At 37.8% G+C, this 15993-nt stretch overlaps 1 protein-coding gene across 2 annotated transcripts in view; it reads left to right on the forward strand.

Moving 5' to 3' along the window:
- LOC5563924 (octopamine receptor Oamb) overlaps positions 1–15993 on the forward strand; it is a 725283-nt gene that overhangs the window by 479918 nt on the left and 229372 nt on the right. For both annotated transcript variants that reach the window (XM_021839348.1, XM_021839349.1), the window contains exon 4: positions 5126–5362. In XM_021839348.1, the coding sequence (XP_021695040.1) occupies positions 5126–5362 (237 nt within the window). The remainder of the gene's footprint in view (positions 1–5125; positions 5363–15993) is intronic.

Genomic DNA, 15993 nt, shown 5'->3' on the forward strand with positions numbered 1-15993 from the left:
TTCCGGGAAAATAGGCGACCCTGAATTTTTCTCAATTTTTTTTTATTCATATATTGATGAGCCTTGCTGTGGAAAAAGTTTCATGAAAATCTGAGTCCTTTCGGCCCAAACCCGTACGGAAATAAAAAAAAAATCCCCTTGTGTCCCCTAAGGGAACCTACGAGGCATTCTACCTGGAATTTTTGAAGGAATTACTTCAAGAATCTACCAGATATTTCTCCGAGGATTCGTAAAGGAATTTATCCATCAATTCCTTTCGGTATTTTTTGGAGAATTTTTTCCACGGAATCCACTAGGAATTGCCTTAGAGAATCCTCTAGGAACTCCTTCAAGGATTGCTTTAAAAGTTCTACCAGAGATGTATCAAGGAATTTCCCCAGGGAATGTCTCAAGTGTTTTCTTTGGTGATTCTTCGAAGGATTTCACAATAAATTATTCCATGATTTTTTCCAGAAATTTTCCAAAAAACACTTCAAAATACCTGAAAGGCATTGCTATGTATAACCCTCTGAGCAAATATCAGTGGAATCCATGGAGGAATAATGTTTTGGAGTTTTGACGATGTCTTCTCGATGGAATATTTAGAGTAGAGAAAGAAAGAATTTCTAGTTCAATCCTTCGTGAAATTCCTGGTCGATTCTCTCGCGGTTTTCCAGAAAATAAAATCAATTGAAATTGTGGATATTTTTTTTTTATATATCCTGGAGGAGTTTCTGATAATCCTGAAAAATTCCAAGAAGGGAAATCCTAGTCAAGGCATTGGAGTATTTTCTGGTAGAACTTCTGGCGAAGCTATACAATATTTGTCTGGTAAAGAATTTCTAGCGAAACTCTATTGATATTCATAGTGTTAACCCTGGAAGATTGTTTAAAAAAACTTCTGGTGAAATTTCTTAAAAATCTCCACTCTCGAAAAATTCCGAAAAAAATAGTTAGAGAAAATACTGATGAAGTCTCTGAAGGAACTGAAGGATTTTTTCCAGAATGGTTTTGGAGAACTTCCAGAAGATTTTTTTGAATTCCCAGTGAAATCACCGGAAAAATATTGGTAAAGTGAGAATTTCAGCTAAAATCCTTGTAGATTTTCCTGATGGAAATCGTGGAGAAATATCTGGACGAATTCTTGATCCAATCCACGGATGAAGCTCTGGTGGAATCCTTAAAAGAAATTCCTAGAGGAGTTTTAGTTGGAATCCCTTGAGGAAATCCTAGCGAAATTTTCGAACCAATTCCTGGTGGATTCACTGAAGGAATTCATTTTTTGAATCCTAGGAGGAACTCCTCATAGAGTCACTTGGGGATATACTGGTGGATTAATAAATTACTTGTGAAATTTTTTAGGAATTTTTTTGTAAAATTGCTGAATTGATTCCTGAAAACCCCCAAGAATCTCTGGAGATATTCCTTGAGAAATTCTTTGAGAAATTTCCAATAGAATCTCTAGAGTGATTTCGGTGATAAATTCCGGTAATATCTTAGGAGGAATTCCTGATAACCCTTGAGGATCCTTGGAGATATTTATTCCTTGAAGAAATTTGGGAGGCATCTCTTGATTAATTCCGGGAGGTATTTCCTTTTAAGAATTCCTGGAGGAATCCCTTGAAGAATTCTCTAGAAAAAAGAGAAGAAAATTCTGGTAGAATCTATTCGTAAATTCCGGAAGGAATCCGTAGTAGATAGCCTGATGGAACCTTGAATAACCCTAGAGGAATTCCTGAAGGAATCTTTAGCAGAATTCTTTATAGAATTTCAAACGGAACTGAATCCCAGAAGGTGTTCATGATAGAGTCCCAGGAGGATTTTATAATGAAATCTAAGAAGCATTTCAAAAGAAATCCATGGAAGGACTTCTAATGGAATCCCTGCGAAACTCCCAATGAAATCTATTGAAAGACTCCTGATGAAATCCAAAGAGAAACTTCTGATGGAATCCTTGGAAGAACTTCTAATGTAACCCCTGGTGGAATTTATGACGGAATCCACATAGAAACTCTTGATAGATTTCCTGTAGGAGTCCCAGAGAAAATCTCTGAAGGATTTCCTAGAGGAACTCCTACAGTTACTTCTTGAAGGAACTCCCGATAAAATCCCTAGAAGGAATGGAATCCCTAGAGGAGTTTCTGATGTAATCCCTCTAGGAACTCCTAATAAAATCTCTGTAGGAACTCCGGACGAGATCCTCATAGGAGCTCCTGATGAAATTCCTGGAGGGATTTCTGGTAATCCCAAGAAGAAATCCTGATGGAATTCCTTTAGCAATCCTTGATATAATCTCTAGAGAAACTCCTGGTCCAACCTTCAAAGGAACTCCTGACGGAAAGAAACTTCTGGAGGTGGAATCTCTGAAGGAGCTCTTGATAGAATTCCAGAAACTTTTGAATATAATCCCTGGAAGAATTCTAGGTGGAATATCAAAAGGAACTTCTAGTGAAATCCTTGAAGCAACTCCTGATGAAATCCGTAAAAGAACGCCAGATGCATTCCCCAGAAGAGCTCATAATGTAATTCCTAGAAGAACTTATAGGAGTTCCAGGTCGAATCTCTGAAGAATCCTCTGATGTTATCTCTAGAGAAATTCCTGATGAATCCCTGAAAGAATTCCTGATGGAACTCTTGATAAAATCCCTAGAGGAACTCTTTATGATATCCCTAGAAGAAATCCTGATGAAATTTCTCGAGGAACTCCTGTTATAATCTCTGGAGGAATTCTTGATGGAAATTCTGGAAGAATTCCAGATGGAATCTCAGAAGGAGCTATCAATGAAATCCCTGGGAGCAACTCCTGATGAAATCCCCAGAAGAACTCTGATGAAAGCCTTAAAGGTACTTCTGCTAGAATTTCTATAGCAACTCCAGATGGAATCATTGGAGGAATTCCTAGAGATATTATTGAAGGAATTCCAGATGGAATCATTGGAGGAGCTTCTGATGAAATCCCTTCCAGAGCTCCTGATAGAATCCCTACGGAAACTTCTGATGATTCCTGATGGAACGGCTGATGAAATCCATTGAGGAATTCCTTATGATATGCCTTGAAGAAATACTGATAGAATTTCTCGAGTGACTCCTGATACAATCTCTAGAGGAACTCCTGATGGAATCTCTGGAGAAACTCTTGATGAAATCCTCGGAAAAACTCTCAGAGGTACTCCTGATATAATCCCTGTAGGATGGAATCCCTGGAGGAATTCTCAAAGATATTCTTGAAGGAACTCCTGATGGAATAATTTGAGGAACTTCTGATTTATTTCCAGAATCTTTCCTGATGGAATTCCTATAGAAACTCCTGTTGAAATCCCTGGAGAAATTCAGGGATTCCTTATGATATCCCTAAAAGAAATCCTGATAAAATTCCTCGAGGAACTCCTAATATAATCTCTGGATGAATTCCTGGTGAAATCTCAGAAGATACTTTGGATGGAATCCCCGGAGGAACTGCTGATGAAATCCCCAGAAGGACTCTGATGAAAGCCTTAAAGATACTCCTGATAGGAACTCCTGATGGAATCCCTGAAGTAATTCCAGGAGGATTCTCTGAAGGAACTCCTGGTGGAATCCTTGGAGACACTTCTCATAGAATTGTTTGAGGAACTCCTGATGGAATTCCTAGAGGAGTTCCGGGTAGAATTCCTGAAGGAACCCCTGATGGAATCCCTGGAAGAACTCCTGATGGAATTCCTAGAGATACTTCTGATGGAATCCCCAGAGAAATTCCTAATGGAAACCCTGATAGAAATGCTGATGTGATTGAATCTGTAGAAGTACCTCTGATGGAATCCTTTTAAAAATTTTAAAAGAAATCCCATTACCTGGATGAATTCCTGACAAAATTCCTGATGGATTCCTTGTAGGAATTCCTGGTACAATCCCTGGAGGAATTCCGTTCTGAAATTTTGATGGAATCACCGGTTGAACTGCTTGTGTATTTGCTAAAGAAATAGTTTAAAGAATGTGGGTAAACGGCTGTGGAATGTATAGAAACATCACAAGAGCACACATTTGCTAGATCAACATCTCGGGGCGGAGTCAATGTTGGTCAAACCGTCTGAGCGTCTGTGGACCGCATTACACGCAGCAATTGGGCTATGCACAAAAATGTACCTCTCCCTTTCACTCTTTCGTGAAATTTGTAAACAACAAGCCCGATCAACCAGTCAGTGTTTGTCGGTAGCGATCGATATCGATTTGTTTTGAACCGTTGGCGATCGCCATCGTTGGACAAAGATCTATAAAGAAATTGTTACACTGGTTGATCGGGAGGCCAGTAAAAGTCGAACCCCCATACAAAATCAATACAGTGCAGAGGCCTACAGGGCTCTGCATTGTTTTGATTTAGTATGGGGTTTTGACGTTTACTGGCTTTGTTGTTTACAAATTTTATGTAAGAGTGAAAAAGAGAGGATGATTTTTGTGCAGTGACCCATGGGGCTCTGCACAAAAATCTTTCTCTGTCTCTTTCACTCCTTCACAAAATTTGTAAACAACAAGGCCAGTAAATGTCAAAATCCCACGCAAAATCAAAACAGTGCAGAGCCCCCATGGGCGAGCGACACTTGAATCAAAGCAAACATTGCATCCATATTGGAAATTCTAAAACGTTTATGGTGAAGATGAATCGTTGCTGAACCTCAAAATTTCAAGAGCACAAATCTGAAGAACCAGACAACTGATCGAACATCATTTCGATTGAAGGGCTAAACGGACACAGCAAATACAAAGAGACGTACCGTGTCAACCAGAATTTTATTTGGTTTATTAATTAATTAATACAATAACAGCATAAATAATCATCTACTGATTTTCAAAGCACATGCTTCTACCACAGACAAACAGACATAACAGTTAGAACAAATCACGATCAAAATCATAGTCACGAGGACTTGTACGCCCAGTGCTAAAATCCATGTGTTTGGCCGATGGACCAACAGATGGCGGTAGTGTGTAAACGTCAAACGCGAACAAAAACGATGCGAGCGCTACGAGTGGTCGATTGGCCACCTACCATATATTTGAATCGGCCGTTAAAAAGGTGGTCGATGGACATCGGTGAGAGTGTGACGTCTGTTTGTCTGTGCTTCTACGTCCCATTCTAAATCCCTCAATTTCTTTTCTGTATCCTTCGCAGGTATGGATCTTCGGTGACGTGTGGTGCCGCGTTTGGCTGGCCGTCGATGTCTGGATGTGCACCGCTTCGATACTGAACCTGTGCGCGATTTCGCTCGACCGCTACGTGGCCGTCACCCGTCCCGTCACCTACCCGAGCATCATGTCCACCAGGAGGGCCAAGTCGCTCATCGCCGGGCTGTGGGTGTTGTCCTTTGTGATCTGCTTTCCGCCGCTGGTCGGGTGGAAGGAGCAGAAAGTAAGTATACGGTTAATGCACGGTACTCGTTTCACTTATGGAGGGGTCGTGGAAATTGATTCGCGTCGATTAGCTCAGAATTCATGGTTGATACAAGTAACCAATTTTTTCAGTTGGCATATTTTCCTGACAAATAGAAAAACGCCAAGGTTGTACCATTTTTCATGCGACACTTTGTTTTGAGTGTAACGTTTAATCGCGTGGGTAAAAATTAATGAAATTTGAGTGATACTAGTTTAGAGTATTATGTTTATGTGTGCAAAATTTTCTCGCGATCTGTCGTCAAGTAGTTTTAAAAATGCACTAAAAAGAAGAAGAGCTACGCCAGCAAATCTTGAGCGTGGTGATTGATAATCCTGGTCAGTCGCACAGATGGATCGGCAAGAGGCTTGGAATCCACCATTCCACCGTGTCCCGCGTTGTGAAGATGTTCCAGGCGACGAAGACCATCGAGTTGAAAGCCGAAAACGGAATACCCAGAGAAGGCGCGAAAGATAAGGCAGGATTTTAAGAATAACCCGAACCTTTCCACCCGAGACGAGGCTAAAAATGTCAATTCGTTGAAGTGGTTCATCCAGCACACCATGAAGCGGCTGGGCTACGTGTTCTTTAGGTTAGGAAGGTGCACGGAATCTGTACCGTGAGTGGCTGGTCAAGCCAGACGGTCTCGTTATGGACGACGAGACATATATAATGGCGGACACCAAACAAATCCCCGGTCTCGAGTTCCTTGTCGGTACATCCCGCATCGAGGTTCCGGAAAAATTCCGGATGAGGAAGATGGACAAATGCGCGAAGACGTACCTATTGTGGCAGGCGATCTGCGAGCGCGGACGACACAGCAAGCCGTTCGTTACAACCGGCACCATAAACGTTCCATACACGCTCATAAAAATCTATTCACCGCGGTGACACTCTAATATTTTTTTAAGCATACTTAAAACCATGATCAGTTTGATCGTAAAAGATATCGTACATTGAGTTGATCCATTGAAAAACGTAGTTATGGTACAGTACACACAACGCTTCAAAATTTCAACTTTCCATACACATATGGTACAATCAAGTTATACTACTTATACAGTTATCCATTCGGTTTTACCGAACATTCAACGGTTTACGTTCATCCGGGATGGTTTTATTGTAGGATTTATACTCTTTTCATTGATTATAGAATAAAAGTGATCGCCTTTCCAGCAAAACACATTCAAATCAAGCACCAGCAAAACCGAACACGAGCACGTCAAATAAACCGACGACAATTGCATTCCGTGGTCAGGGTGATAATTTCCCAAGAGATCGCCTCCAGCTGTGCGCGCTGCACCGAAGTAATGAAACAGATTCCTGCGGGATGTCCCTGCAAGCAGAGGAATTAATTTCCTCTCGGTCGGACGTTTTCACATCTTCCCCACCATCTTAAGCTTATCGCCTCCAGATGGAGGAGTGCTTGAAGTACCACTCCCCGATTCCTAGATTGAAACCACCACTGAAAGTGATTCTTTGGGGCCTCACGGTTCTCCCCAAAACCGTTATAATCAGGATAAACTGAGTTGTTTTTTTGTACTTTTTATTTTTAAGATTCTTTATTAGTATCGTTACATACATTTCTTATTTCTAGGTGTTCTGTGGGGACCTTCCTTAGCCGAGTGGTTAGGGTCCGCGGCTTCAAATCAAAGCCATGCTAGGTTCGATTCGCAGTCGGTCCAGAAACTTTGCGCAATGGAAATTTCCTAGACTTCCCTGGGCATAAAGTATCATTGTCATACCACACGATATATGAATGCAAAAATGGCCACTTTGGCAAAGAAAGCACTCAGTTAATAACTGCGGAAGTGCTCATAAGAACACTAAGCTGAAAAGCAGGCTCTGTCCCAGTGAGGACGTAGTGCCAAGAAGAAAAAGAAGAAGGTTTTAAGGGCTCATTCGCAAATTTCATAACGCTTGAGGGGGTGGGTGGGTGTCAGTAAGTTGTTACAGGTTATACAAACATTTTATAATATTCATACAAAAAGTGTTACGAGGGGGTGGGTGGGTGTCCAAAATGACTATTTTTCGCGTTATGAAATTAATGAACAAACCCATTATTAGGGGTCGTCCATTAATTACGTAAGGGGTTATGGGGAGAGGGGGATTTGAGATTTCCTACGCGCCTTACAAATTTATTTTTAATTTTCATACAAAAAATATTACCATGGGGGGAGGTGAGTTTCAAAAATCCGCTTAACCTTCCTTGTGCATTGGGGTCATTTTTGGCCAACCGGCACGGTAAATAAGCTGTAACTTTGTAGAGAAAAGAGATATAGATCTGAAATTTTCTGACTTTTCCTAACTTTTGAAAACGAACATTTTTAGAAGCTTCCAGAAGCTTTTAGCGACCTCTAGGAGCGGCGCTACAAAAAAAGTGACACATTATGCATTAAGGGTCAAAAATGACCCATGGCTTTAAAACGCTCTCAAAAATCCATTTTTTAACCGATTTTCGTTCTTTTAGCTTTAGATGAAAGATATGGAACTCTAGAATGGAACCCTGGAAATTGTTTGTCAGTATGGCCATTCTGGGCACAAGGGCCCAAGGGAACCTGGAACCTGTTTCAGAAGGAACTGGCGTATATCATATTCAGCAGTTCATACACATGTATATAACGACGGTTCGAATTTCATGGTTTTTCATTCCGATTTACAAGAGCACCAAGAGGACCAACATTTAGATTTGGCCGGTATTTCGGAGTATTCCGGAACCGGTTCCGCTAGGGTGTGATGTGGACATTTTCAGACCATCATATAGTACCATCATGCGACGGCTCAAAATACATGATTTTTCATCCAGATGTAAATGGACACCATGCCATATATCTGGCGTTACGCACCTAGTGGAACAGATCCTGCTTCTCAGCATTTATAAACGGAGAGGTTTGCCATCTGACTATTTTTGCCTATGTATATCGCTTGGCAAGCATGATGATATTGTATACCTGGGAAGTCGAAAAAATTTCCAACCCGAAAGGATCCGGTGGGAATCGAACCCATGCCCCTTAGTTTGGTCTAGCTGAGAAGCTGCGTGTTTACCGCTGGGCTTCCCAAACATAAAAATATTATATTAGAATATAATTTCCGTTACGGCCAAATTAGGAAAAAATGATTATACAGTCAACCCTCCATGAGTTGATATTGAAGAGACCATCGACTCATGGATATATCGAGTCATGGAACAGCAATGCTATGGAAAGCTGTTTGTAGGGACCATCATAGTAACCATGAAAATTGATTTTTAATATGGTTCCATGAGTCGATATCGAGTAATGGAACATCGACTCATGGAGGTTTAACTGTACAGTCAACTCAGCATAACTGGATTTTTAACGGACCAGAGAATAAGGGAGGTATACAGTAAAAGCTAGAGTAACCTGACCAGTGGATTACAACAGAGTTGAAAAAATATGTTATAATTTTTAATGATTAGTAGTTAAAATAATAAAAATTATAACACAATTTACTCTACACTAAACTAAACTGAAATAAAATATGTTATAATTCAAACAAAAGTGTTACTCATTATGTTTCGAATCAAACCCAAATATAACTCATTTTGTTATTTTCCATTACTGAATTATAGCAAAATTTGTTATAAGCAATTGCTCTCACAAATTTTATGAAAAATGTGTTATAATTATGTTCTAACTAGTAACAAATTTGAAGCAGCTTTTGTTAATATAACTGGTTTTGTTTCAATTATGTTCAAATTTCTTCCATGAATTCAAAGTACTTCTAGCAAAACTGAAACAAAATTTGATATTTGTAATAAATCTTGATATAATCGTGCTACAATATTGTTGTAATCCACTGGTCGGTAGTAGATAAAATAACAAAAAAATACAATACAATTTCCTTTATACTATACAAAATTGAAACAAAATATAATATAATTTAAACAAAAATGTAACTTATTATGTTTCAAATCAAACAAAAATATAACTCAGTTTGTCATTATTCATAACTTAATTATAATAAATGTTTTTTACATGAATAAAAGCGCATATGTATAAGTAACTTCCCTCAGATTTTATATCACGATTTGTTTTATAATTATGTTATAAATTTAAACAAATTTGAAAAAGCCTTTGTTATTATAACTGATTTTGTTTTAATTATGTAAGGACATTGTTACAACTCAACGTGCATGAACAAAAATGAAATAAAATTTGATATTTGTAACAAATCTTGATATAATTGTGATACAATTTTGTTGTAATTCACTGGTTGCATACTGTGCACGTGCTGCAGCCTTATGTGCAGGAGCCATAAGATCCAAGATAATCTCTACTGTAATCCTTACAGCGATTTTTCCATGGGTTCCACAAGCGGTTACCCTGAGATTTCTCCAAGAAACAAATTTTGTTCGCTACCAGACCGTTTCCGATAGAACTCCAGAAATACCAGCAATTCCATCAGGAATATTGCCAGAAGCTCCCCCAGGGATTTTTCCAAGGATTTTTCCAGGAATATCTGCAGGGATATTTGTACAGGGATTTCGCCAAGACTTACTGCGGGATTGTCTCCATAGATTCCTCTAGTAAAATTTTAACTAGAATTTCTCGAACGATTCCTCAGGGAACTTTTTCAGATATTACTTTTGGGCCACTCAGGCTTCTCAGACACCCGTCTAGAATCACATAACAAGATTATGACATATCGTAACGAAAGCTGTTAAATTAACAGAAGTACATATAACTTTGTCAAAATGGCTTTGTTCTTAACTTGTCACATTTTTTGTATCAGATTAATTACATGACATTTGTTATATTTCTTACAGTTGGTTGTAAATAACATCTAAAGTTATGAACAATAACAAAATTTGCAATAATGTTGTTTTGTTGTGACAGGACGATAACACGTTTTGTAATCATATTGGTATAATTTTAATAGGATTTGTTATACCGTAATCCGGGGTAACATTGATCATTTTTTTGAGTTTTTCTCAAATTTTCTATTTCACAATATAAATGTTACAAGTTTTATATTTTTAAAACAAGTACTGGCATCCACCGCTCCTTACATTATACTTTATTTTGTTTTTCAAAAGATTTAAACATGTTTAAATAAATATTTTAAGTGATTTTTTGATTCAGCTGATATGGGGTAACATTGATCACCCAAGTAAACAACGTTCGGTAATATTGGAAATGTCTTTACTTACTAAAATCATGGCCCCTGAAGCCGAATATGAAGACCAAACTCTTACAAGTCATTTACTTTTTGAGTTATTTCAAAATTAAAAACATCTTGATCCGCGGAATACGCCTAAAAGTAGGCAATTTTCTAAGGAAATTCTACATTCTTAATTGTAATTAGTTAATGTTGCCTAATTGAATAAATTTATAAAAGATTTGACAACGGAATCGTTTTCGGCGATGTCATATATAGTAACAACCGCATTTTTCTTGATCACATCGTCTGCAGAACTCACGTGAGACATGAATTTTCGGTAGTGTCAGTGAAAGTGCTAGAAATCATTGATTCAAAAAGTTAACAAATTTACGCATGGAGTAAACGCAATTTTGGCAAAAACCTCAATTTTCATTAGCTTATGAATATAAGAAAGAGAGGCACTATTCATTATTCGAAAATGTTTCATCAATAAATCTTTATTTGAACTTTTAACGAGATGAGTCATCCCGATCAATGTTACCCCGCTGATCAATGTTACCCCGGATTACGGTATTCTATATTTATTTGGCGTTAAATTTGTTATTCCAACTACTAACTGTATATGTTTTATAACAACTGGTCTTATAATAAAATCATATAAGAGCAAAACTATTATAATCTTGTTTCTTCTATCTGGTCGGGGACTATTCTTGGCATTCCTCCAGGAATATTTCTACAAGGATTTATGCAGTGTTGTCTTTAAGGCTTCCTCCAAGTTACAATACAACGATTTCTTGAAGCATTACTCCAGATATTTCTCCATCCAGAATATTCTCGGGTAGTCTTCTCGAGATTCTTCTACGAATTATTCCTGAGACTTCCTCCGGTATTGCTCCCGAAATACTCATGGAGAAATTAATCTAGGGATTCTACAATAAATAACTTTTTAAATTCCTATAGGGATTCCTCAAAAGTTTACTTTAGGAATTTCCTCAGGAATGCATCCAGGAAATCGCTGCATGAATTCTTCTAAGGATTTTTTCGGGTAATCTTTCAGGAATTCCCCTTCCCCAATTCTTCAGAATCCTCTGTAAATTCCTACATAGATTTACCCATGAATTCCTCCAGAGATTTCATCAAAATGAATAATAATTCATCCTGAATTTCATCTGCGATTTTTTTAAAGATTCCTCTAGGAACTCTTTTTCTCAAGAAGATGTTTGAAAGAAAAATCTTAGATGAGATCCTGAAAAGATTCCTAGAGCAATCCCTGGAGAAACCTTAAAAAAACACCTTCACGTAAATGCTTCCAGTGGACCTTTTGTCCTTTGAAAGAAGCACCACACCAGACCACGGACTAGCATGCAACGCCCAATTTCACAATCGAAACACGTTCCTGACGAAAAATTTTCCTAACTGAAGCGGTAATCGAACCCGCACTCCTTGGTCGATGCGGATAAATGCGTTGTTATTCTAGAAAAAAATGGAGTAATCCCTTTAAGAATCCCCGGTTGAATTCCTGGAAAAATGTCTGAAGTAATTCTTGCAAGAGCCAATCGAGGGATTCTTAGAAGAATTTTCTAGAGAAATTCATGAAAAAATCCCTGGAACATAAAATATGCTTTTTGGCTCCGCAGTTTATTTTTTTACCGGTTTTTTTTTATAATAAAGACTGCGTAGACGAAAAGCATATTTCATTAAAATGTGCAGTTGATTGTCTACCAACCCATCCTTGGACAATTTCTACAGGAAATCATTAAGAATTTTTTTTAAAGCAATCCTTTATGATATTCCTGATGAAAAAGCTGAAGAAATCCCTGCATGAATCGCTGTAGAGGTTTTACTAGAGAAATCCCTGGATGAGCCTCTGGAGATACTCCTGTAGTAATTTCTAAAGGGCTTCTGGAGGATTTTTGGAGAATCCTTGGAGGTGTCCCACGACGAATGCTGGTAGAATTTGTAGAGAAATCCCTGGAAAAAAACCCCTGTTGCCCCTGTTTTGACTCTTCTGGAGAAATCCCTGGAATATTTCTTCAAGAAATTCCAAAAGAAATTTTTGGAGGATTCCATGAAGAGATTTACCAAAAAAATCAATGTAGAGCATTTACTGGAGGAATATTTGTAGTGATTTTCGTAAAATAATTCCTAAAGTAGTTCTTAGCATAATGTATGACTAAATTCCTGCAGGAATTCATAGGAGAATCACTGAAGGAATTTCAAGAAGAACTCTTAGAGGAATCCCTGTTGGTGGTTCAGAACGATCAGTCAGTCTGGAGAAATTATTAAAATAATTCATGTCGCGATTTTCATTGTGGTAACTCAGAGAGTTCCTCCAAGAAATTCTTGAGGAATTTGTAAGTTAAGAAACACCTGTAAACATTCCTGGTAGAATCCCTGGAGTAATCCAGGGAGATCTGGGAAGAAATTTTCGGAATAATTCCTGAAAGCATCTTGAGAGGACTACTTGGAGATATCTTTGTATGTTTCCGTGGAGGAATCATCAGAGAAAATTCTGAAGAAATCACTAGATAAATATCTTGAGTAACCATTGAAACAAAATGTTCTAGTGTAACTCTTAGAGAAATTCCTGGGGGAAACCTTGAAGATATAAACATTAACATACTCTAACAATCCCTTCATAAAAAAAAGTGTTGCCTTGAAGATTCTCTGCAAGAATCCTTGATTTTCTAGAAGAATCTCTGAAAGAATACCAGAAAAAATCAATTGAAAATTATCTGGAGAAATTCCGCAGCTTACCTCAAAGAATTCCTGGAACAGATCTTAGAGGATTTCTGGGAGAAACTCCTGGAAGAATCGCAGTAAAAAAATTACTTTAGTAATCACTAGAGACATTCTTGCAGAAACTCCTTGCGAAATCTCTAGAGGAATCCCTGTAAATGTCTTGGCTGTCTTGGTAGTGTTATTCGAACAATACGCCAAGCCGTTCCCATAGGGGACGTTAGCCAAAAAGAAGGACGTTTCAAGTAACACTGTTCTATATGGTAAGCCCTCTCTAACATCTAATCCAATTTCTCTCGCCGTTTCCTTACGGTTGTTGTTGTTGTTGTTGTTGTTTGAGAGGGACTTTAACCCGAAGGTCATTCGTCCCTTCCTTACGGTACCTATCCGTGCTCCCTCTTACTTCAAGTAAAATAGACCGATATGCCGGTAACCAAATTAAATGCCTGTAAATATTGTTTGCAGGAATCCTAGGACGAATTGCTTATCGAATCCCTGGAGAAACTCCAGGAGGAATTGCTAAGATATTCAGCCTATCAAGAGCCCTATCAAAACTGGTCTAAAATGTATCATGGAAAACAATAGTTCTTCCTGGAGCAATCTCTGGCAAAAGCCCTAGTGAAGAAATTGCTGTAAGAATTACGGTAGAGATTATTCGTGAAAGAATTTTCGAAATAATTCCTGGAGAATTCTCTGGAAGAACCTCTGGAGATATTTAGAGAGTGATTCTTGAAGGAATATCTGAAGGTTTTCCTAAAAGGATGTCTTGTGCCCTATTAGAGCTGGTCTCAAAATTGCGATTGATGTCAAAAGTTATAAAAGTTATAAGTTAGAATTATGTCGAATGATTTCGATTCCTCATATTACATTTTTGTTACTAATTTGGTAATAACGGAAATAAAATTCAAGTATGATAACTTTAGGTTTATGGGACCCATTTAGCCTCAGCGGTAAACGCGCAGCTTTTCAGTAAGATACAACTAATGGGCATGGGTTCGATTCCCACCGGTCGAGGATCCTTTCGGTTTGGAAATTTTTTCGACTTCCCAGGTATACAATATCATCATGCTTGCCAAGCGATATACATAGGCAAAAATAGTCAGATGGCAAACCTCTCCGTTTATAAATGCTGAGAAGCAGGCTCTGTTCCACTAGGTGCGTAATGCCAGGTATATGGCATGGTGTCCATTTACATCTGGATGAAAAATCATGTATTTTGAGCCGTCGCATGATGGTACTATATGATGGTCTGAAAATGTCCACATCACACCCTAGCGGAACCGGTTCCGGAATACTCCGAAATACCGGCCAAATCTAAATGTTGGTCCTCTTGGTGCTCTTGTAAATCGGAATGAAAAACCATGAAATTCGAACCGTCGTTATATACATGTGTATGAACTGCTGAATATGATATACGCCAGTTCCTTCTGAAACAGGTTCCCTTGGGCCCTTGTGCCCAGAATGGCCATACTGACAAACAATTTCCAGGGTTCCATTCTAGAGTTCCATATCTTTCATCTAAAGCTAAAAGAACGAAAATCGGTTAAAAAGTGGATTTTTGAGAGCGTTTTAAAGTCATGGGTCATTTTTGACCCTTAATGCATAATGTGTAACTTTTTCTTAATGCATTAGGAAGGTTAAATTGTCTTACGTAATTAATGAACCGTCCCTTACAAAAAATCTTCAGAACATTTTTCCATGAATGAGAAAAATTGGAATAATTTCATCAGAATTTCCTTAGAAAATTCTTTTAGATCTTGATTGAAATTTCACGCAATTTGCTTCGGATTTCTCTTTGAAATTTCCATCGGAATTTGGGCGAATTTTCTTCGAAATTTCCTTAAAATTTTTTTCCTCATTCGAAATTTCCTTGAAATTATTTTCCTCATTTCCTTTGGAATTTCCTTCGAAATTTTCTTCAAGAGTCTCCTCCAGAACTTCCTCCAGAACTTCCTTCGGAATTTTCTCTGGAATTTTCTTCGGAATTTACTCTTAAATTTCTTTGGAAATTCGTTTGGAATTTCGCTCGAAATTTTCTTCGGAACTTCCTAAGACATTTTCTTCGGAATTTCCTTTAGAATTACCATTGAAACTTCCTCTGAAATTTCCTTAGTTATTTTCTTCGGAATTCCCTTAATTTTTTTTTTTTGGTTTCTTTTGAAATTTACTTCTGGAATTTCCTTCGGAATTTTCTCTGGAATTTCTTCCGCAATTTCCTTTGAAATTAATATAGGAATACCCTTTGAAATTTCGTTCGAAAATTCCTTTGAATTTCGTTTGGAATTTACTTTGGAATTTTCTTTGGAATTTTCTTTGGAATTTCTTCTGAGGATTTCTTTTGGATTTTCCATCGGAATTTCTAGGAATTACCTTGGAATTTCTATCAGGATTCTCTTCCAAATTTCCTTTGAAATTTGCTTTGATAGTTACTTTGGAACTTCCTTTGGAATTCTCTTCAGAATTTCCTTCGGGATTTCCTTTAATATTTTTCGAAATTTCCTTTGGGATTCCTTTCATAATTTTCTTTAAAATTTCACTCCGAATTTCCTATGGAATTTCCCATGGAATTTCCTTCTGAATTTCTTTCAGAATTTTTTTTGGAATTTCCTTTGAAATTAACATACAAATTTCCTTTGAAATTTCGTCCGGATTTTTTTTTTTTGAATTTCCTTCGAGGATTTCGCTTAGAATTACCTTTGGAATTTCTTGGAATTCCCTTCGGAATTGCTTTGGTATTAACTCCGGAA

The sequence above is a fragment of the Aedes aegypti genome, chromosome 1 (genome assembly GCF_002204515.2).
Source record: "Aedes aegypti strain LVP_AGWG chromosome 1, AaegL5.0 Primary Assembly, whole genome shotgun sequence".
Taxonomy (NCBI): domain Eukaryota; kingdom Metazoa; phylum Arthropoda; class Insecta; order Diptera; family Culicidae; genus Aedes; species Aedes aegypti.